Genomic DNA, 23,469 nt, shown 5'->3' with positions numbered 1-23,469 from the left:
ATATTTTTAAACATTTCTCTGATGTTATCCAGTGTTTGGACACATGCCACCAAGGCAACAAACTGATGCATGCGGCAGTCTGCGCTGCGTGGAACAAGGTAACATTAGTTTGGCGGCTAAGAAAAGCTGATGCAGACTTAATTATAAGCATGATAGTTTCAGGGGCGAGGGAGTGCCCTCATGAAAAAAATAGCTACAGGCTATTTTTTAAGTTCTGCACAAAACTGATACCCAAGTTCATTTTGTACTTTCGTTAATCTCTAAAAAAATCTAGTAAGTGTAGCCATTTTAAGTCATCCACAGAAGGAGGAAAACAAACAGATATACAAAATAAGATATTATTTCATTGGCATGAACAAAAAGGGCTCTAAAAACTGAAATTTGGCAGATAAGTATTTTCTATTTATAGTTGAAGCAAAGGCAATCGCTACAGTTCAGGCTGAGATTCAACTTCCAGTACAAACCCTTGTCTTACAGTTTCTCACAGACTCTTTCAAGCAAATTCCTTTGGGAGAAAAGCTTTTCCAGAGCTTGGTGTCATTTGCCCCTAACCCCAGACGTTTTTTTTCAAAGAAAAATTTCCACGGCTTTTGTTCAGTCAGTTTACAGACAAAAACACACCTCGTGCTCTGATAAAGCACTTTTGTGCACAAAACAGTAAACCAATTCTGTTCACACTTAATTTAGCTCCCAATAAGGGAAAATGGGTCAGTTACTTTGAAGCTGAGCAATGTTTTTTTCCCTTTGTTTTGTTTCACGGACACTGTCCAGTGGAGACTTATGAATCCAGTCTACAGCTAAGGACAAAAAAAAAAGACTCCCATCTGCAGCTGAATGCTCAGTTTTAGTGTTTACTTGAAATTCTGCGGTAGCAGGGTGCGACGAAGCATTTAAATGCGCGAAGTCTTCTGAAGTCCAATTCACGATTGCTTCAGGAGTCCAAGTTCAAAGTCCAAGAGGGACTTCTAAGCAGGGACAGTTTAGAAAAAGCCACACTGGCCTCCACTCCCTGTTCGAAGGAGAGAGGAAAAGCAGCTGAAACTGCCAGCCAAGCTCAGCCAGGACCGGAGAAGTCTGGTGAGCTGCATGTCGTCCGACTGCCCTCCTATGTACACGGCCAACCCCGAGCTCTGGAGAGCAGGCAGCACAGCACGGAGGTATCCCGGGCTGGACCTCTGCACAGAATGGCACGCAGATTATAACCTCAGAGACAATTTTAAAATGTATATAAATTGGTGAATAGATCAGCTGATTTGACAACTCCAACATTTGCAAGCTCAGGAAAAGTAAAGGACTTACTTTTCTATCTTAAGTACAAAAATATTTAGAATTATAGAATATCCCAAGTTGGAAGGGACACACAAGGATCGAGTCCAACTCTGAGGTCCCCAAAGGACACCCAAAAAATCAGACCACATGTCTGAGAGCATTGTCCAAGTGCTTCTTGAACTCCAGCAGCTCAGTGCCATGACCACCGCCCTGGGGAGCCTGTCCCACTGCCCGACCACCCTCTGGGTGCAGACCCTTTCCCTAACCCTCAGCCTGACCCTCCCCTGTCCCAGCTCCATGCTGTTCCCTCGGGTCCTGTCGCTGTCCCCAGAGACCAGAGCTCAGCGCCTGCCCCTCCGCTCCCCTCGTGAGGCAGCTGCAGGCCGCCATGAGGCCTCCCCTCAGCCTGCTCTGCTCTGGGCTGAACAAACCAAGGGGCCTCAGCTGCTCCTCCTATATTTAACTATATCCCCCATCTTAACCAAGTGTTCGTCAGTGCTGTCTACCACTCCAAACTCACACACTCGCTAATATAAGAGAAGTTCAGAATTTGCACTGCTGTGGCAAACCATCACTGCTTATTACACTATAAATGCCTATTACATCATCTCCTCTCCTTTTTTCCAAGCTATACAATATTCATGCATGAACTATTTACGGAAGTATGTAAACACATACCCTAACAGTGATAGTTAATATAGAATATATATCAGAAATAGTTACGACATGCTTCCTACATGATATACAAGTTTTCCAGTATTCACCAGTATGTAAACAAACAGAAGTGCAATCATTGTAACTTCATATAACTTGATGCTTACTTGCAGCAACATAAAAGAGGTATTTTTAAAGCCTATGTGTATCTCATGTATGTCATTACTAAAAAGTAAGGACAAAATCTGAGGTGATCTAGTTACTGTTACTGTGGTTTTACAAAGTACAACTTAACACCTGAGCTGGGCTACATTACTCTCCCTGTGTTCCCAGCCCAATGCAACTGTAAAGAGAAATATTTTCTCTTAAACAACTGCCATGATGTACCACATTAATACATTTCATCTCTTTTTGCAATGGACAAAGAGCACACACACACAGTCATTTACTGCGAATTAGCTGGTAACTGATAATTTATGGTGCTCATTTGCTAATGATTCTGTCTTTTTTTTTTTTTTTAATATTAAAGAATGGGTACCAAGAAAGATTTATTCCTTTAATAATGAGAAGTGCCCTTAAGAATTAGTTGCTTTTACTTGCTTACACCAAAACAGAGATTTAAAATTCTCACAGATCTGTTAGCATAAATTTTAAAGTTCTGAATCTACAAACGCTTACACAGAGTTAATTCAGGTTAACACTTGTGCACATGGTTAACCCACTGATAATCCCACTGACAGGTCTTCCTGGGCATCCCTGAAATCTGTCAGTCTGAACCTTTTGGAATTTTTTGTTCTTGTTCTTTTTTTCATGATTCTAGAGTTCACATCACGGTAATGAAACAAAATGCTTTAGCATTACCTAAAACTTCAGTTCATTAGCATGGTTCCTCCACTGCAATATGTCAAAACATTCTATGATCTCTTGGAAAAGAAAAATAGCACACTGCTTCATTTCTTAACAGAGCCACTCCGACGAGCTAAGTCAAACAAAGAGCAAACTGTTTACAAGAGCTAAGACCAACTTAGTGCTAAGAAGTTAATTATTGTATCAAAAGTAACAGCCAACAAATAATTTTGAAATGGCAATTTTTAAAGTAAGTATGAAGTACTGGAATATATCAGGAATCTAATTAATGTATTAGCTTCCTAGCTGTACAGAAGCCAGATTTATAAAAAGTAACATTGCCTGTAAAAATGGATTCATTAAAAATAAAACCTTTTTTCATTAAAACAGATGATCAAGTTTGCAAAGGTGTGTAATACCAACTTGCTTGGATCCAGTTGAATTTTACTCATTATACTAGAAAGATTTCTAGAAATCACCTATAAACCACTTGAAGCTATTTTACTTAAGACATCAAATATTTCTCCATTTGCTCTCTTAGTGTAGCTCACTTAGTTTAGAGGTCAGTGAAGAAGCTCCACAGCTGCTGACCTGAGATCAGAGTGGACACCACTACAGGCTCCTCACACAGCCACCTGCCCACGTTTCTGAAAGTTCTTCTCTCCGTACCACACTTCAACAACTCAGACTTCCTGGACATCCTCTGCCCCTCTCCATGCTCAAATACCTTAAGCAAATGGCTCTCACTTAATCCATCACGTTCCTCTCACAGGATTTTAATACGGTTTTGCTTGTATCACAGCACACCACTGAGTACATCATGCCTTTCCCTTCAATGCTGACCTCGATATGGCTTTGGTATTTTGGAAAACCCAGCCTTGCAGCTACCTCTCAGACGTGCATGCCCCTGTTATCATCTCTCCCCATCCTGACTCTGAACTCACGGATCAACCTGCTCCTCTCTTTGCTTGCGCTCGCAGAAGTCTACCCAGCTGGAGACTGCAGCAGGAGTCTGGACATGAAGTTTATACGAACTATACACTGCTGCAATGAAAATAAGAAAAGCTGCAGGCAATACATTCATCTCCATGCATGAATCTTTAATTTTTTCCTGAAAATTACCAACGCAATCATTGAAAGAGCTACAGCTGGGTCCCCGGACCGTGAGCAAAGGACTCTAATTATGAAAATCCCTGCAGTATCTCCGCCCCGCCAGGTAAAGGGAGTTCCTTTGTAAAGAAAGAAATCTAGTCTTTCTTCACCGAAAATACTGTTTGGTTGTGCAAAGAAACAGTCATCCCCAAAATGAGGACTTTAAACCCATTCTGGCCTTTCATTTCAATTCCTTCTAAATGACGCTTCACTTCAACTGAAATGTTACTCTTTCTGAAGTTCATCACAGATAGGTTTTTTAACAGATAGTACTTTGTGGAACTGAGAAGAAACACTTATTTTTTTCTTGATGCAAAAAGCAGCTCAATTTATAGATAAAGAGAGTGAGTAAGCCAAAGAAGTAAAATGCAAGTGTTAACAAAGATAAGCTGATTTATTTTTTTTTATTTCTATTGAAGAAATGCCTAAGATCTTCAAACAGGCATAGGGGCCGCACAGTATTAGATAATGCACAATGGACAAATATCACAAAAATTATTCTTATTGCAGATAAACTATAACTTAGCATGCAGAAAAAGTATGCAAGAGGTGAATAAACAGAAGAAGGGTCAGCGTATGTAAAGGCTAAAGAGGCAGAAGCAAAAACAGGTGCATGAAAGAGGCAGAAATGCAAGAATTAAACTAAATAAAAGAGTTGAATTTATTAAAAGTTAATTTCCGTTATCTCCACAGATGATTACACAAAAAATAACAATTTGACTAATTAGTTAATATTTGTACAGTACTTTGAATATATAAAGTGATATATAAGTTAATATCATTTCAATTAGCCTGGAAATGAGACAGAATTATCAGTACGTTTATTAATATTTAATATGCTCTCTTTCAACAACAGCAACAAGCTTTACATTTTAATTGCGTGCTTCAAAACATAAAGCTAAGAGGCCCTCTGAAGTAACTACAAAGTTTTCTTACTAAGATCCTACTAAAACCACACATATTAAAAACAAAGACACATTTTTTTAGCCATGCAGTTAAATCAAGAAGTTCTGATTTGAAGAAGGGTGTTGGGGTCCATGGGCCACTTCCATGCTTAGTTGCTTTTTCCTTCCAAAACAGATTGTATTTATATCGGGTCATTCATTTTTACGACCTGAAGGTACGTCACATTTTTGTGGACCTCCTCCTAAAAGGCATTCCACCCACGCACAGCTGTGGAAGTGGCAACAGACCACAGGCTCGAAGGGCTTGGTGCTCTCCAGCTGCTGGACAACAGGGTGACAGATCCCGCTGTACACAGCTACATGACTCGTAGTGCACAGGATTAGAAACAGCTTCTTGGGGAAGGGCTGCTACCCTTTGCTGAAGGTCTTCCCGAAATAGGAAGAAAACCAAGCACAGCTTTCTTAAAATCCACCGCTCCTACCTGCTCAGCCACCGATCAGCACAGCCCCACCCCAGCCTGGGCTGGAAGCATCAGCGTTATCTGGACGCGTGTTTGGTTTTCCTTCCAAAGCTTTCAGAGGAAAGCCATCAGCAACGAGTGCAGCACCTGAGGCTGCACTTTCACCCAGCTACACTCAACACCGTCACAATGCACAAAGCAGCAGCAGCTCTTTGCAGATCAGAGCAACTACAGCAATAATTAAAAGGAAATAAAACTACACAAAGCTAAGAAGCAAAGAAATTTTTAAGAGCACGAAACAAGTGCTTATTAATTTAGACAACTTCTACTCAATGGCATTTTGAGAGCAATTCTTGAAAGAAGAGGAAAAAAATGGGGTGCAAAGAACAGGTATTCAAGGGTATTTTTTATTTGCCCTCGTTAAATACTATATAACGTGCTCTTATTTGAAAAACATCAATCAAATTTATAGATTCGTGATAAATACAGTTGTAATTATAGCTGCCTGAAAATAATTCAGCTGTCACATTTACCCTGTCAAAGTAAATAACGCTGTCATTTCAGTTGACGTGTGTGACTTGAGTAAACATTTCAAAGCATGAATTTTGAAGCTAGATTTCTTCGCTTGAAACAATTGCTCAGATTAACTTTCCTTCCAACTCTAATTTATTATGCTTATTTTCATAGTAAGAATGAACTCTTTAACTATTTAACCAAGGCATCTTGAAATCAATTATGGGTGCATATATCATTAATTATACAAAATGCACATTAAAACACATGACCTGTTGACCAGAGAAAAAAAAAGTACCATTTGTACTCATACAGCCTTGGTGTTATAGTGCCTACAGCCATTTAAACAATTTAAACTTATCCCTATACCACCAATGAGCAATATTATCACTCCTATCCCACAAATGAAGATCTAGGGTAAAAATATTTTTCACGGTTAAGAAGTGAATGTTATTTATTGACAACTATTAGATTCAGCAGGATGTGCCTGAGCTGGTCTCAATGCAGTCAAGAGAAAGAGAAACATCCAGAAGCTTTCTAAAGATAAACTTTGGTTCAACAAACTTCCAAATATACAGGTGGTAGAAAAACTTTGTACTGGTGGCAACAGAAAGCACGGCATTTCACAGTTAATTCATTTTTTACTAAACTATGGGAAAATAAAAGGTTACAACTTTTCAAAACTGAAACGAGGGAGGCTGGGTGATTGCTACTAATATTTACTTCATCAAAATGCAGAAAATGTTACTAGAACTTTTTTAGGAAAAAAAAAAAGAAGACAAAGTAGGTGTGAAATTCTTATTTTCAGGCTCACATTCTACTGATAATCCTACTTCTGACCCCTCAGAGAAGGTATCATCACTACACTTATTGTGCTGTCTTCCATTTATTAGCAGTTCAACTCTACTGAAAATGACCATTTTTTGAAAATATTTGGAAAAGTTCTGTTCGGTAACAGCTAAAAGACAAGACCTGTCAGCATTCTATTCTGGATTACTGCAAAAAAAAAAAAATCCTACGTTACATCCTCAGTTTTGATAACTAATCAATTATTGCTTCTGAGAATTTATGACAATACTGTTAACATTTCTGACCCAACATTTTTTTTGCCTTAAACTCTTCACCTGTTAAATAGGCACAATGCTTCTCACCATCTTTGCCAAGCATTTGAGGCCTTACATAAGAGGCAGGTGTTAGTACTTAAAAATGACCAGCTAAACATGTTGTACTTATTTTATCCTCGGCACTTGTGAAAAGGAAAAGAACATGTTTTTCTCTGATACACATCCATTTTAGACTACACCACTTTTCAGTACTGTAAATGAAAGATAAAAGTAATAAAACTGCACTGACCTTTTCCTTAATGTAGACTCACAAACCTTGACCACCCTGATGACCTCTTTAACAGTACGTCGGAAATCATGCATTCTTGCTGCCACTAGCAGAGCTAAGGAGTAAGCAGAGAAAGTCAATGTCAAAAAGAGGAAAATTTCCTCAAGAAAAGCAGAAAACTGTCAGATAACTATGACCTGCCTTTGTCCCTGCTTTCAGCTACAGAGCAGTAAATGCTTGCGTTCAGCTGCATCCTTGAATCCAGGTGATTGACTTGACGTTACAAATGTTGCTTCCTACCCAATAAAATTAAGCTGATTGCAAATTGCACCCTAAAAAACTCTAAGCTTTAGCTCATTTTGGAAACCGTGGTTAGCTACTTAAATACAGCAGAAGAACATGATCACACATTTTCAACACTATCATCTTTTTAGCAGAATTGGTAGTCTTGAATAAAAAGATCTCCAGTTAACTCCTCCAGAAGCGAAACACTGAATCTGCTTAAGCCGTTATCCTCACTGCTGTCACCATGATCACTGGCTTGCTGGTGCCCAAGTGCTCTCATGCAAGACCCTCTACGTAGCCAGATAACCAGAACAGGCTGCATTTGCGTTCCTGTTTTGATTCAGAGCAATAGCTCAGTTTTGAAGCACCAACCCCTCTCATCACACAGCGGTTCAGTGGGCAGAACAGGTTTAAGCGTGCAAAAGTGCTTTCTTTTGGAGGAAATGAAAGCAGAGCTCTACTTCAGGTATGTGTGGAAAGTGCTCCAGTCCTTGATGGAACATCAGGGGCTGAACTAAGGACTGGTCCTTTACATAGCCGCAAACGTGTGGCACAGACATTTAGGCCAGGGAACTGTTTTCATCCCAGAGCACAAAAAAAACCCCACATGAATGGCATAGGGCATGGATGGATACAGGGGACTTGGCATCTCCTGCTTCAATCCATGGCTACTGAATCAAATCACTTGCTCACATAGTTATAGTTTATGTAGTGAACCAAAGATAAGGTTGGTTTCCTACAGAGCCTGTACTCGATTTTTTGGCGATGTGCAGTAAGCAAGTACTATTAACAAGGAAAGGCTAGAAATTTCAATATCATCTCATAGTCCTGGGTTCCCTGTGGTTTGTGCACTATCTCTCATTCACGCATGCACATTTAAGATCTTTCAAACAAAACAAAGGGCATACATGAACTGTGTGACTATATGCACTCTTCATTAGTCTGACCTCGCTGGCTGGTACTAACTACCTTTCAGCTTAGCCCTCCCAAGCCAGCAGATTTTTTATAAGCATCATGCTGGCAATGAATCTTGGAAAAAGGCAAAGAAGGAGAGGAAAACAATTTCACAGATCAGGTCTGAGAGGGCATTTCTTGCATAGGAATCAGTGTGAAGACACAAAACAAAGTGCTTGCGCTCATGATGCAGTTTTAGCTGGCAAAAACCTAGAGCTGGAAGAGAGTGGGAGCAAAAGGAGCACAAGAAATGTTAAAAAATCCAACATGCAAGAGGCAAAAGGATCTGAGCAAGTAATGCAGGGGCAAAAATGACGAAATGCTGTCTAATCTGTAGGTGCCTGACAGGACAAAACCCAGAGAGCATGGCATCACCTAGGAAATGAAGATGCCTGCATCCATTCCCAGCTGGAAGACCCTCCTGTGCATCCTGCTGGGGTCGAAGCAGCGCACCCAGCATTTCACCTACCTGCTCCACAGAGCCCGGACGGCCTGCGGCCGGTGTGCATCCAGTCTCGCTTCATTCTCTGCAGCAGCCTGAGAGCCGTCATGGAGACCTCGTGGTTCTTATCCCCGAACTCAAGCATATGTGCAAAACGAGGAATGTATAAACACGGATCTGAAATAGAAGGTAACACAATTATTTCTAGTCCTGAACCTTGATTTATGAACCACAAAACTTGAACGGCAGCACTGTGGGGCTGTCACGGTCGGCTTGCTTCACATCTCAGAAAACAACTGGAGAGCAGCACAGACTAAGCTTCTGAAACACCTTTTCACTACGGGTACAGCTAGAACAAAATCCTTTCTTGCTTTACAGACAAGAGGCTTTTAAAGCACCACACAATGTTTTCCTTACGTGCTTTTCAGCGTTCAAAGCTTCACATGCTGCATGTATTCAGGCGTACTCTCCATCGGCATAAATTGCTGGAACCCAATTAACGTCAGCAGCACTATGACAATTTACATCAGCCGTGGATCTGCCTCGTGATTTATAAACTTATTTCAAGTGTTGGTGTTATCAGCTTCAAAACTAACCGAAATGTGTCAGTTCGGATTGTGCTTTGCCTAAACCAATTTATAATTTATCAAACAATCTTGTAAATGCTACGCTTAACACATGTTTACTCTTATTTGAGGTATCAATTTCTCATTTCCTGCCAGCCTTTTATCACTTGACCGAAAATCCATGATGTACGGTAAATTGTTAACTATTAGCCTCAACTCAATTTCCTCAGCTGATCCCCTATGTGGGCACTTAAACTGATAAAGATGAAAACCCAGCTCAGAACGCTGCACCAGGCTTAGAGATTTACAATTAATCAAAGCGGTTTCGTTTAGCACCGAGTTCTGACAATGATGCCCTGTTGCTCTCTGTAATTACCACGATCACAACGAACGTGATTACGCCTGTCAGTCCTACAGAGGCACGTAAATGTAAGCGTTGCACGTAGCAAGCAAAAACTTCCAACCGCATCTCCCTCAAAACTTCAGAAACGCCCAAGTGCAGCCGTTTCCTAAACGTGATGACAACAACCAAGGGATTGACCGATCCATGTGATTTTTTAGGGCTCCATACTTCCAACTATCCATGCGGTGTGCTAGTAGATCCCTACCTACTAGTAGGTCCCTACCATGTTTAGGTGCTCGTTGTAAGTAGATTGCCTGGGAGAACAGCTTTGGAAAACCCATTTTTAAGCACTTTTTCACATACATGCCCATTGACACAACTACAGTTTGTTAGAAAAGTAGCGTTTATAAAATTATCAGAAACAATCAATCCCAAAATAGGAGAAGAAGCGCTTCCAGGAGCAATGGGTGCCTGGCACCCAAAGCCCCCCAGTGCCTGCTCTGTCCCCAGCTGCCTGTTTTGGGGCAGGGACTCGGCTCCTGCCAAGGACAGGGGTTGCAGTGGGGGCTCCTCGGCCCCCTCTGGGATCGGGGAGCACCGAGGCAGCTCCGCATGGTGGCTGCTCTGAGGTCTCTGCCGGCGCTCGTGCCCACGGGTCATTTGCCAAAACATTACACGTCGTTAATTCAAGTTCTGAAAGCTACCAGTCAGAAAATGAATACACGGACAGTTTTTAAGCGAAAAGCCATAAAGAGGCCGTAAATGGCCAGGATGCAAAGCTACCAATACATAAATTAAACGTCGGGCCAAAGCTAACACGACCATCTCCGGCATGGGCTGAAAAAAAATAGGAACAAACACTTCTTAAGATGCTGCTAAACCCACGCAGGGCGAACGAACCCCTTTGGGGTTCAACCCAAGTTGCAGCAGCCCAGCACCGCGCTGCGCCCCAAGGAGCCCCCCTGTCCCCAGGGGCTCAGGTCCTCGCTCAGGGGCTGCTGCTTCGGCTGGGGCAAAACCGGCTTTCCACAACGGGGGCTGTGACGCAAATGGGTTTATTTATTTATTTATTTTATTTTATTTTTAAGGAAAGGCGCAGCTCCCTATCCCACCTGCGACTTGGAAGCGCGGAAGTGGCAGGAAGAGTGAAGCAGTGTTTAAGAGAGCCTTCCCCAGCAGTAACGGGGCTGCAGGGCGGGCGAGGAGCACGGGGGGAGCGAGGAGGGGGCACTGTGAGGGCCTCAGGGTGATGAAATAATCAATGTGGGAAAAAATAAAGGGGGAAAATAAAGGGGGGAAATATAAAGGGGGGAAAAAAGGGGGTGGGAATAAAGAGGGGGGGATTAAAGGGGGAAAAAATAAAGGGGGAAAAATAAAGGGGGGAATAAAGGGGGAAAATAAAAAGGAGGAATAAATAAAGGGGGAATAAATAAAGGGGGGAATAAAGCAGGGGAAAATAAAGGAGGGAAAAATAAAGGAGGGAAAAATAAAGGGAGGGGGATAAAAAGGGGAAAAACAAAGGGGGGAAATAAAGGGGGAAAATAGAGGGAAAAGCAAAGTGGGAAAAATTAAAGGGGGAAAAATTAAAGGAGGAAAAAGATAAAGCGGGAGAAAAATAAAGGGGGAGAAACTAAAGCGGGAAACCGGGGTGTGGGGGCAGTACCCGCCAGAAAGGCTCCGGGAGGAGGCCCCGGGCCCCCCCCGGTTCGCACAGCCCATCCCACCCCCCCCATCCCACCCATCCCGGCCCCCCCCGCCCCAGCGCGGGGCAGCGGCGCCCCCGCCCGGTGCGGCCGGGAAGGGCGGCGGGGCGGGGCGGGGCGGGGCGGGGCCGGCTCGGCCGCGCTCGGATCTCCTCGGCACATCTCGGCCGCGCTCGGAAGCGCTCGGCACATCTCGGCGGTGCTCGGCGCTGCGCACGGCCCCGGCCGCTCTGCGCCCCCAGGCGGGCGTCGGAGACTGGGGAGGGGGAGAAGGAGGAGCGGGGGGGGGGGGGGGGGCGGCTCCCCCCGGCTCCCCGGATTGGCGGGGGCGGCCGTGACGCGCGGCGCGGCGCTGCCTATTAGGGCGGGAGGCGGAGGCAGGGCCCGGCAGAGCCGAGCGGAGCCGAAGGGAGCCGAGCGGGGCCGAGCCGCGTCCCGCCGCCGCCGCCGTGAGGGGAGCGCCGAGGGGCAGCGACGCCCCCGCGGCGGGGCGAGGAGGAGGAAACTTGGTGCGGGGCAGCCGGAGCCGCCCCGGGCCCGGCCCCGGCCCCTGCCCCTGCCCCGCCGCCGATGTGCCCCCGCAGCCGCCGCCGCCGGGCGGGGAAGGACGGAGCCGGGCGCGATCGTTCGCAGCAGCAGCGGGGAGCCGGCGGGTGGCTGCGCCTCGGCGGGCTGTAGCGGCTGGAGGACCCGGGGACTGACTGTCGCTCCTCAACCCTGCGTCTGCTCTGCTGGATCTGTGGCTTTTTCGGTGGTGTGTGCTTGGGTTTTTTTTTTTTTTTCTATTTTTCTATTTTTTTTTTAAATATAATTTTCTTCCTCGGGGGGACGGAGCTGCCTGCCGGCCCTGCTCGCTGCAGTCGTGGCGGCGGCGCGGAGGCTGGGCAGCCCCCCTTGGAGCCAAGGAGAAAAAAGAGGAAAAAGAGAGGAGGAAAAAAAAAAAAGAGAGGCTGCCCCGCACCTAGAAGCGAACCGCGTCTCCTGCTAGCGGGACCTGCGCTTGGGATCTGTTAGTTCTCTTGCTCATGCCACTGCCCCATGGTTGCCTCAATGGCAGGATCATGAAGTGTTTGACTTTTTTTCTTCTGCTTCCAGAGACCTTAAAGAAGTCCAAAAAGAGCGTGAGGCCAAACGGCAAGGTGCCAGGATGCTATGAGATAGTGCCCCTGGCCCTGAAGAAGAAGATGGCTGCAGAACTTTACCCTGCCAGCGCCAACACCAACATCGCCAACAGCAACGCCGCCGCCACCGCTGCCAACAGCAAGAAGAACGCGCTGCAGCTCCAGCAGAGCGCCCAGCCGCCCCCGCCGCCCCAGCTCCAGAACCTCAACAACAACAACTTGGAGAGCGCCAACTGGCAGTCCTTCCACCCCACGCTGCGCGAGAGGTAAGGGACGAGGGACAAGGGACAACCGGCCCCGCCGCCGGGCTGGTGGCTTCGGGGGGCGACGGGGCTGCCCACCGCTGAGCGGCCTCCACACCTCCCTCCCTTCCCCTCGCTTGCAGGAACGCGCTGATGTTCAATAACGAACTCATGGCTGACGTCCACTTCATCGTGGGCCCGCCAGGGGCATCCAAGAAAGTTCCTGCCCATAAGGTTTGTGCGGAGCATTATTTTTGTACCCCCCCCCCCGCGTTTTGTGATACTGCTGAGTATATCCCCTCTCTACCCACCCCCCATGACACCTCCTTTCCATTTTTTTCTTAATCATCCTTCTTGCCTAATCCCAGAAGTAATTCACATATATGGCAGTTAAAGGGAACTGTCTAAGGCGGGCGCCTGCCTCAGCTGCAGCTTTTAACTTTCCCTAAGTGTAGCTCTTATCAAGAGCCAGCACGCTCAGTCACCACAGACGCACAGTACTGAGGCTTCTCTCCCTCCCTCTCTATTTTCCAGTACGTTTTGGCAGTCGGTAGCTCTGTCTTCTACGCTATGTTTTATGGTGATCTCGCAGAGGTCAAATCTGAAATCCATATACCAGATGTGGAACCTGCAGCCTTTCTAATCCTATTAAAGTAAGTGGCCACTACAAGTTACTAATTACGTGGACAGAATCAAAGTAACTTAAAATACACATCTACCTCCTAATTGGCATTGTGCAATATGCACATATTACTGTTTACTTCATGTGCTAACAAATACCGAATGTCAGACTTGCTGCCAGCAAAGATGACTACAGATGAGTTTTTTTCATGGGCTATACATACATATATTTTTCCCTTAAGAAACTCTTTTTTTTCCCCTCTAGATACATGTATAGTGATGAAATAGACCTGGAAGCTGACACAGTTCTGGCTACGCTGTATGCTGCCAAGAAGTACATCGTGCCAGCCCTAGCAAAGGCTTGCGTCAATTTTCTGGAGACTAGTTTAGAGGCGAAGAACGCTTGCGTTCTGCTGTCTCAGAGCAGGCTCTTTGAGGAGCCAGAGCTGACACAGCGCTGCTGGGAGGTGATTGATGCTCAAGCAGAAATGGCACTGAAGTCAGAAGGCTTCTGTGAGATAGATCAACAGACGCTAGAGATCATTGTAACCCGGGAGGCGCTAAACACCAAGGAAGTGGTAGTTTTCGAGGCCGTTCTCAACTGGGCAGAAGCTGAATGCAAAAGGCAAGGGCTGCCGGTTACGCCACGCAACAAGAGGAATGTATTAGGAAAAGCGCTGTACTTGGTGCGGATTCCCACTATGACTCTGGAAGAGTTTGCCAACGGAGCTGCCCAGTCAGACATCCTCACCCTTGAGGAAACACACAACATATTCCTATGGTACACGGCTGCAAACAAACCCAAACTTGAGTTTCCCCTGACGAAAAGGAAAGGACTCGTACCTCAGCGATGCCATCGATTTCAGTCGTCCGCGTACCGCAGTAACCAGTGGAGGTACAGAGGGCGGTGTGACAGTATTCAGTTTGCCGTAGACAAACGGATATTTATAGCAGGACTGGGATTGTATGGGTCAAGTTGTGGCAAAGCTGAATACAGCGTCAAAATCGAACTGAAGCGCTTAGGAGTTGTCCTTGCTCAAAATCTGACAAAGTTTACCTCTGACGGGTCCAGTAATACCTTCTCTGTGTGGTTTGAACACCCTGTGCAGGTTGAGCAGGACACGTTTTACAATGTAAGTGCTATTCTCGACGGCAATGAACTCAGTTACTTTGGGCAAGAGGGAATGACTGAAGTTCAGTGTGGAAAAGTGACATTCCAGTTCCAGTGCTCCTCGGACAGTACCAATGGAACTGGAGTACAAGGAGGACAGATACCTGAGCTCATTTTCTATGCATGATGCATTTCACCTTGATTGTATTCCAATACTGCAACGATGCACATTAAGGAATTTTCCAATCTTACTACGAAACTGTACAGCAGTATGGAATGTTATGCTACTTACCTATCTGCTACATCAGCCTATACAAATAAGTGAAGGAATGCTCTCGAATTTAATCTTATTTTATTTATTCATAAGCTATTTGACTTAATTAAGACTGCAACAAGCAGAAAAATGTTAAATCTCGCACGTACTGTGCATTTATTTTGTATATAGATAACTAACTTGCAGACTGCAGCTGACTTAAACAGAATGTTCTAAACTAGAGCAGTTTACAAATCTGTGAAATATAAAACATTTTTACTTGCCCTAAATCCCGTGTACTTGATCATTACTGATCTTAATGGCTTGTGTCTATTAATTCATCTACAGTACACTTACCAGGGGTGATAATGCCATAGTCTGTCCCCTACGTGTGGGGACACATCACTGCCAATACGAAGGCTCCCTTGCCTGCTGAGACTATCCATCGGGCAGCCTTTACTTGCCTTCATTTTCCTTCACAGAGAAGGAAGCTGACATGGAAGCTCAGAGGTGTTTTGTGTGTTGCCTAAACTGAACACAGACAAAACTTGAGTGCATCTACTGCCAATTAATATCACCCTGTAGTTATACTTGAAAGCTTATAATGTCTGTTCACAACACGCTCTGGCCATCATCTGCATTAACCTCCAGTCTGCCCAGCAAACAGCGACGCTGACACCTGTCAAACTGCACCAGATTCAAACAGCCAGACAGGACATACTGATGAAGCTTAATACAGCAACAGGCTTCATCACAGATTTAGCCAAGAGCTATAATACTGACAGCCACTATCTAAATACACATCACAGGAGCATACATTAGAGAAATATTTACAATATGGTCTTTAAGTTCACTCAAAGTTACTAATTGGTGGAAGCTGCCTTAAGTAAATGATGCTGCATCTTTTTTCTTCCTCTGTATTTTTTCGAGAACTGTAAGTCCCTTCCATCCACTATCAGCAGTCATTTTATAGCTAGTATCCTTCAATTTTCTCAAAGACTGACAACAGTAGGTGTATTCCTCAAGGTTCTGACTATGATTACAGATGAACCACTTGGAAGTACTTCTTCTCTTTATAAATCTTGTCTCATAATGACCTTGGAAAGACTATTCAAACAGCAAGCTAAACCATTGTTTTTCCCCATGTACAACAGGTACCTTTACATTTAATTTAGAAGGGTTTCCTGTTTGTCTTTACCTAACCTGTGTTATTTTTCCACCCTGAAACTAAGTTGCAATACAGTGCTCTCTCAAAAGGGGAACTACATCTTGAAAAGAAGTACTTTCTACCAGACATGAACCTGTGTTAACTGAGGCAGTTTGCTGCAATGATCGGCGGTAGCTGTGTCCTGCCGTATGCTGTCTGGGTGCTGTTAAAACAATGCTCGGTACAGGAGCTGCTGGTTCTCTTGCTACAAACTAAACGAGCAAGAACACGATTATATGACCAGCTGAGTACATCTGAAGGAGTATGCATGTGTTCTTCTTGAACACAAAGGCATCTGATTCTCTCAGTGCAGATTAAGGAGAGTGGGAGTACGGGTGGATTAAAATACAGGAAAAAAAATGGTGCACAGTGGTGGTAAGTCACAAAACCTCTCTGTAAACTCCTCCTTTTATAGCTGGAATTGGTATGAATTCTAAATTGGCTCCAAAGTTACAACTGAGGCAAGATTTTTTTTTTTTAACCCTTTTAACAAGGTAAAACCCACTTCCCTATCACCCTGTGTTATAATTTCAGCAATAACTTACTAATTAAAAAGTTATTAAAATACTTGGGGAAAAGTTGCCTACTTGGAAAACACTGCACCTCATTTTCCATCAAGTCACTTGTATTACAAGTGCTGAACTCCTCAGCTACAGGTGATGGACTGACAGTAAGTTTGGCAAATGTTTACGAGATGTAGCATCTTCGTGGAACTGAGTTTGACAGGCCTGTGCAAGCTTGTAGATGAACAAAGATGCCACACGTCAGTCCATTGTCTTAGTATAGCCTAAACTACTCTGAGAACAGTAACAAAGCTGTAAAAGAAAACAGCATCTTGCTCACACACACACACACTTAAGTATCCACGCAGCAAATAAACCAAAAGTTAAATAGTAAAATAAAAAATACCTATGGCTGGAGCATTTATGCAGAGTTCTCTGGCCAACAGAAGGAAAGTTTTTCCCAGCACATAGACATTCACCTATTAAAAGACAAAAATCGTTATTTAAATCTTAAACCACAAATGTTTTTAAACAGACCACTTATGTGGAAAGGAAAAAAATCATTTTTGAAATCTTAAAGAATCTGCTTTAGAAAATTCAATTAAAGTAATACAAGAAATATTTACAGATACAGAATAATACCTGGTGCTTGTCAAAAGCTGCACAAGTTAGCATTGTAAATCAAAGCCTAAGTTTATACTGAAAAAAATTACAAAATGCTGTTCATTATGCTCTTCAGTGGACTCAGTGTCGCTCTTAGTACTTGGACAAATTTTCAGTTGTCACCTAACATCTTAAAGTATTAAGTAGACTTTATAGTGTCATTTGTCTTGTAACGTAACAAAACTTCAGCAAATAATCACAAGCTAGTGCAAATTTCATCTCCGTAAAATCATGTGAAGTGGGACACTTAAGTATTGCACAAGCACAAACCAAACTTCTCTGCCAAAGAAAGGAGCAGTGCTACATGCCCCAAGGGTATTTGTCATTTCTGATTGTTTGGACATTGCCCCACATGAAAAAGATAAACAAACAAAAACCAAACCACCCTGAACCACAGCAGGCCTGCTAAGGAGCCAGGCAGAGTCCCACTCTTGACCAGGAGGATGTAAACGGAAGGAGCTGCTCCTCAGACTCTGATTTGCAATTTATGGCATAGGCAAGTACAGTGTTTGAAAAGTCTGAGGAAGTTTTATTTCAGTATCTTAAGATGTGTTTTTGTGGTCAGCAAGAAAGGTAGCATTTATTTCAAATCCCAATTATCCCCAAGCGTTCCCATGAAGCTCCAGGCACACCTTGCTCCCCCAAGGCACATGAAAAGGTTAGTTTAAAAAAAAATAAATCCAACCTCCTACAATGCAAACTTTTTTTTTTTTTTACGGGTAAGTAGCACGTACTCTGTTGCTTTCATGTAATAGAACTGCCCCTCTCTTTCCTACGCCAGGATAATGAAGGCGTTCACTAAGCAATTACACAATGGAGTTGTCCATTAAGGTACAAGCCCATGGAAATTAATAATCTGTTACTAAGTACTGCCTTCCAGTTTCACAGAGCTTTACCAACACCGGTTTAAAAGCAGCCTTCCTCCCTAGTGTACAGATGCTGCTACCAAGCTAGTGAAAAAGCAACAAACAAATACTGACACATTTCCACCTAGCCATCCACTTGCAAAACAACTTTTTGCTTTACGTGAAAATTTTCCCAATGTGATTTTTTTTTCTGAACTCAAATTTAAAAAAGGAAAACTTCAAAAAAATCCTCAGAATTAGCATGTATGCTGAAAATGACTGTTCAACCAAGTGTGTATGATGTGATGTTAATTTAGGGCATATTTAGTGGAAAATGTTGAATACCTCCTGTGCTTTGTCTGTCTGACCAGTGGTTTCACTGCCCTAGAAGATTCCATAGGATAGTCTGAAATTTTACCACTCCTTTTTTCCCCAAAATGCCAGGTAACGTAGAAATAATATTCTAGGGCAAGGAAGAAAGACAAAATATAATTTTTGAACAAAAAGTGTACTTAGGAAATAAGTCACAGAATTTTACACAGAAAACCAAGCATCCACTGAACCTGGCAGTTCATATAGGAGTTTGGGAGCACGTGACTTTCCACGAGCCACAGAGACATTACTTAAAGCAAAATATCTGCAGTGTTTCAGTTGGCTTCCGATGCTCTACATTCAGTGCAAGTTTGGGATGGCTTTTTTTGACCTTTTGTCTAAAAAATATCAGCATAAAGAGTGGGGTTTTGGCTGTAGTTTCAGCCTTTTAAGTTGGCTGACCGAGTTACTATAAATCTTAAACCTCATCACTTAGATCTTGTTCTGCAAGGATGATTTCACTGCACAAATCAATAAGGTTACTTCAGTGGAGCCAAGTCCATATGATATTTCCATCAGAGGCTTCACAAACATCTAGTTCCTTCATTTTAGTCTAGAGAGAACCTATAATTCAGACAAGCATTTCTCCCTCTGGCTTTTTTTCTGTCAGGACATCCAAATACTTCATGCATATCCCCATCTAGCCGTGTCACTAGAAGAAACTCCTCCTAAGCAAACTTCCTATAATGCAATCATCAAAGAACAGATACGAAGAGACAAAGAAACTTTTTTCTTTAAAGCTATACTCTAACAACAAAAACAGGCGTTGGATTAAATACAAAGCAAAGACACATGCATTATAAAATTGGCTAATGATTGTTTTTCATCCTCCTATCTTTACCTAACTAAAAGTCTCCAGGTCCATGGTCTATTTGAGAAGTAAGGTACTTTAAAACTAACCTGCTTTTCCACTTTACACACATCATCGGTGTTTTATGGCTGACTTCAAGGTGTAGACAGTGTATTTACACAAACTAATAAATTCAAATAGAAATGGTACATCAGGGAAATTTCATTCTTTTGATCACAAGTGCTCTCTGCAGTTTCTCGTTACTACCAATTTAGAAAGAACTAGGATACACAGTGTATTACGTACTCTGTATTGTCTTCCTCATGAAGCTGATGCTTTTTTTATGTCAGGGTAAAGTCACAAAAAGGATCAGGAGCACTTAACTGGTTCCAGTTTTCCTGGCAAATCAGTAGCAAGAGATACTTCAGGCCCTCTAAAGCAAAACACTTGTCATCTTTAAAAGTTACCAAATATTCAGAAGTTCTGGGGCATTTCCTACAGGCAGAGAACTAAAGATGGCATAAAGCTCACTCAGAAATCAGTAATGGTGCTGCACAGCTTAAACAAGGCATTTAATAACTTCTGGTTTTAGTGGAAGAAGGCCCTTCCGCTAAATTTTAATGCCACTGTCACTAATTTGAACTATTCCATACACACACCCGTCCTGTGATAGATGAAATGATAGCTATATTAGGCATATAGAAAGTCTTTCTTTACTCATCTTTTCTATGTTTTTTTTTTGCACTCTATTAAGCTTAGAGAATTAAGAGAATTAATTTAGAGGCATACTTTAATTTCTAGTTCTTTCTTCATTAAGAACTTCTTACAAAAATTCATATACTCCAATCCATCAAAAGCTTAATACTCCAAATTTAGAACCATATGACATTTGCATTCATAAAATCTAATTTTATGAATCCTTTGAACAGTGAATAAACAAAACTGCCCTTCTAGAAAGCTGTGTCTGGCTTAGGCTTCAATTGCTGTAGCTTTCAAGCTTACCACATTAACTTCAGTCTCTTTTCCCCACTTCTTGATTTATAAGGATCATAGTGAAAGACTGTATTTTCACCAACTGTCTCCAATCAATATTTTGAAAGCATAGCAATTGTTTTATAGACTTTCCTAAGACTTGTGCTCTCTGTACGGTCTTTCATATTTTGGTCAAATACTAAAATCTTCTAAACTCAATGCAGTCGCTAGGTTTAAGCATCAACACGTAAAACAACAGAGAGCAGCACTGACCCCTTACAGAGCGAGTATTTTTAAATATCTGCTTGCCCCGATATGTTTTACATTCGCCTCACATTTACCAGAATGCATTTGCAAGCACACGGACCTGTCACTACACATTTTGTTCTGTTCTGTTTTTAAACTAGATTCTTCAGCAGGCAGACATTTTTCAGACAAAAAGTATACACTCTCCAAGGCACTGCAAAGCAACCCATTTTTACCCCTAAGCTTTTGCAGGAGAAATTAAGATTGTACAAGATGCTGTCCTGTACCGATAATTTCTGCTCTTGTTATAGAACGCTTTATATTAGTTAAGAGTGGCACTTGGAGAAGGAACGGCTTCCAATTATTCACTTACATCTTTATAGAAAGATCCTCCTACTTGTTATACTCTTTGCCCTTCATGGTATTTTTCGGAGACACAGCCTTTTCATTTCACATCTGTCAGTCATCAGATGCTGATTTCAAAGGGACACTTCCACAGGGACTCTTATCCTTTCATAATTTCCTCTTGATTTCACATCATGCCTGATGTGTTCACAAACACCAATATACTTCCACTTCTACAAATAATAACAAATACTTCCCTCCCAGTACCACGGGAATTCATCTGTTCATCTGCCTAACGCGTTCCAGAATTTTAAACTCTTTGGGAAATGGGGAATCTCCTATTGATATCAGATTACGGTAACTTCAGGACAGTAGCAATCAATAAAGCCGTGATCATGGGCAAGCAAAAATTTTAATTCAACAAGTTCCATAAGTTTATGAATCAAAACCCTTTCACTATGAGCAATTTCCAAAAAAAATTTCCAAAAATTTTTCAAGACCATGGTGCAGCACCGTAGAAAATACTATAAGTGGTGACAGTGGTTAAGGTCTTCTATCGTTCAGAGAGACGAAGACTGGGCAGTTGGAACTCAATGAGAACTCACACTGTGAAATATCCATGGCTGCTTGCCTAAATAATTAAGCAAGCATGAAAAGCAAATGAGTTTTTAAGGAGAGTGTCTGTTGCTGGGGAAAGAGGCACCTGTGGTTATTTGATTCATTATTAACGTTTCTAGTATAGTAATGCCTGAGGGTCCCAACCAGGTTGTTTAAATTAACTCAATCAAAATAGCAATTTGCATAGGGGCAATAAAGGCAAACGCCATCAACATGTTAATATCTTTAAATGAATAAAGAGTATCAAAAACTGAGGCAAATTAGTACTGTCTTTAAAAAAAAAAAATACTGTTTTACCCTTCTCTTCCTCCTACTAAAGTGTCTTATTTTGGGCTCCATATTGCAACCAGACCATTACATTTAACCTCAAAAGACAAACAAAATGTAAAACTACAAATGTGTACCAACCCCAGCTTGTCAGACTGGGGTTGAAGAAGAGAAACAAATCAAAATTAAGCAGCTTCTTCTATGCCATGCTTTAAAGCACTGCCTCCAGTGTAGGGACCCCACAGAGAGCTTGCTTTCACTAATGGCATATGGTGTAGTCATAGCATTCTTCCTCCAACACTGCAGCTGTACAATAAACTATAATCATACCATCTATGCAACAAAGTACGAGAGTAATTTGTGACAAGCGTAAAGGAATCAGGAAGGCTAATGCTGCCTTAAAAATAAAATAAATCAGGTTTCCAAAAATAAGTCATAATAATGATCCTTCTGGACAAGAAAGTATTGTTACTTGACCGAACAAATTGAAGAGGAAGAAATATAAGAAGCTAAGAGTTATGTTTTGAAGTGGAAGAGAGACTGAAGAACTAGACCAAGCCTGTACCAGTTACAGGCTTTCACTTCTGGTACACCCTCTTCCCTTATCTAGAACCATAGGATAGTTAGGTTGGAAGGGATCTCAGAAGCTCTCAGTTCAACATCCTGCTCAAAGCAGGGTCAGCTACAGAGCAGGTTGCTCAGAGTTTTGCTCTGTCCAAGGACAGAAACTTGGAAATTCCTCTGTGCAACTTGTTCCCACACAAGACTGTTCTCGTGGTGGAAAAACCTTTTCTTGATACCAAGGCCAAACATCTCATTTTCATTTATTACATCCATTACTGCTAACCCTCCTGCTGCGCACTGCTCTGAAGAGCCTGGCTCTGTCTTACATCTTTTCAGGAAGCATTAGCCTTATTTAACAGTAGGACACACCACAAGGACCACTAAAATGATATTCTACTAGGCTGAAATTGGAGATCAAAGCACTGCCAACAACTTCCTGAAGTCTTTTATGACTACATTGCGAAGGCCATGATGCTGGAGATCACAGGAGGCTAAAAAAGAAATGGGCATCTCCCAGGATTATTAGAAAGGCAGCAATCAAAACCCAAGCCAAATAGTTCTCCAGGTGAAAGGAATGAAAGTGCTCTGAAAGAGACTGGCAAACCCAAACTGTTCAAAAGTTGGGCCAAGGCTAGACAAGCTTCCCTACTCTCCTAAACAAGCAAGTCCTGTCACTTAGATTGGAAGAACAAAAAAGCAAACAAAGGGCCTGATTATAGACCTCTCTAAAGAGTGTATTTGCAAGTAAAATGCAATATCTGAAAATATAAACAAGTACTTTCCCTGTCAGAGACTGATGACTGATCATCCTTCTAACTCAATCAACACGAAGCACGACTCCACTCTGCACGAGGAAGGAGCCTGATTTGTAGCAGTGCTCTGTGCAGTTTCAGATAACGCTTCCAAGTCTAAATGTACCAGAGGCATACGGGATCTGACAACACTTTCAACAGGTTTCCAAGACATGGGACATATTTTACCTAGAAATAAAATGGGAGACAAAATACAAAAAGTTGGCCCGTCCAATAAAAAAATAAAAGGGGGCATTTTATTCTGATGGCAATTTTGAGTCCCAAAAGTTGCTATGTATGCTGTGTAGTTCTCCAGTGGAACAAGCCAAACTCTCCCATCTCAATCATCAGTACAAGAGGAAAGCTGATAGGGCTTCTTAAACAGACTGCCATTAACAGTGAAAATTAGCCTCCTCTATTGCTAAATTTTAGCAGCATAATGCTATGCTAAAAGCATATTATATTATAAGGGATAGGTTTTTTTTGTTTGTTTTGCCTCTTTTTTTTTTTCTT

At 42.5% G+C, this 23,469-nt stretch overlaps 2 protein-coding genes across 5 annotated transcripts in view; one reads left to right on the top strand and one right to left on the bottom strand.

The window, feature by feature from the left end:
* The window catches only part of BRF1 (BRF1 RNA polymerase III transcription initiation factor subunit), a 174,540-nt gene that overhangs the window by 76,401 nt on the left and 74,670 nt on the right, over positions 1 to 23,469 (bottom strand). For both annotated transcript variants that reach the window (XM_040557923.1, XM_040557922.1), the window contains 3 exons: positions 16,890 to 16,962; positions 8,841 to 8,990; positions 7,154 to 7,247 (listed from right to left, as the gene is read on the bottom strand). In XM_040557923.1, coding sequence (XP_040413857.1) covers positions 7,154 to 7,247; positions 8,841 to 8,990; positions 16,890 to 16,962 — 317 coding nt within the window. The remainder of the gene's footprint in view (positions 1 to 7,153; positions 7,248 to 8,840; positions 8,991 to 16,889; positions 16,963 to 23,469) is intronic.
* On the top strand, positions 11,809 to 15,059 carry BTBD6 (BTB domain containing 6). Of its 3 annotated transcripts, none has more exons than XM_040557925.1 (5): positions 11,809 to 12,179; positions 12,521 to 12,812; positions 12,932 to 13,022; positions 13,323 to 13,441; positions 13,675 to 15,059. In XM_040557925.1, the coding sequence occupies exons 2-5, from the start codon at positions 12,610 to 12,612 to the stop codon at positions 14,705 to 14,707; spliced, it is 1,446 nt and encodes a 481-aa protein (XP_040413859.1). In that variant the 5' UTR covers positions 11,809 to 12,179; positions 12,521 to 12,609; the 3' UTR covers positions 14,708 to 15,059. The 3 variants fall into 3 exon arrangements, with proteins under 3 accessions (XP_040413859.1, XP_040413858.1, XP_040413860.1); XM_040557926.1 differs by lacking the exon at positions 11,809 to 12,179 and adding an exon at positions 12,186 to 12,434; XM_040557924.1 differs by having other exon boundaries at positions 11,809 to 12,812.

This window comes from Cygnus olor, chromosome 5, assembly GCF_009769625.2.
Source record: "Cygnus olor isolate bCygOlo1 chromosome 5, bCygOlo1.pri.v2, whole genome shotgun sequence".
Classification (NCBI taxonomy): Eukaryota; Metazoa; Chordata; class Aves; order Anseriformes; family Anatidae; genus Cygnus; species Cygnus olor.
Note: the sequence above shows the minus strand (reverse complement) of the source record. Positions and strands in the feature narration are given on the sequence as shown.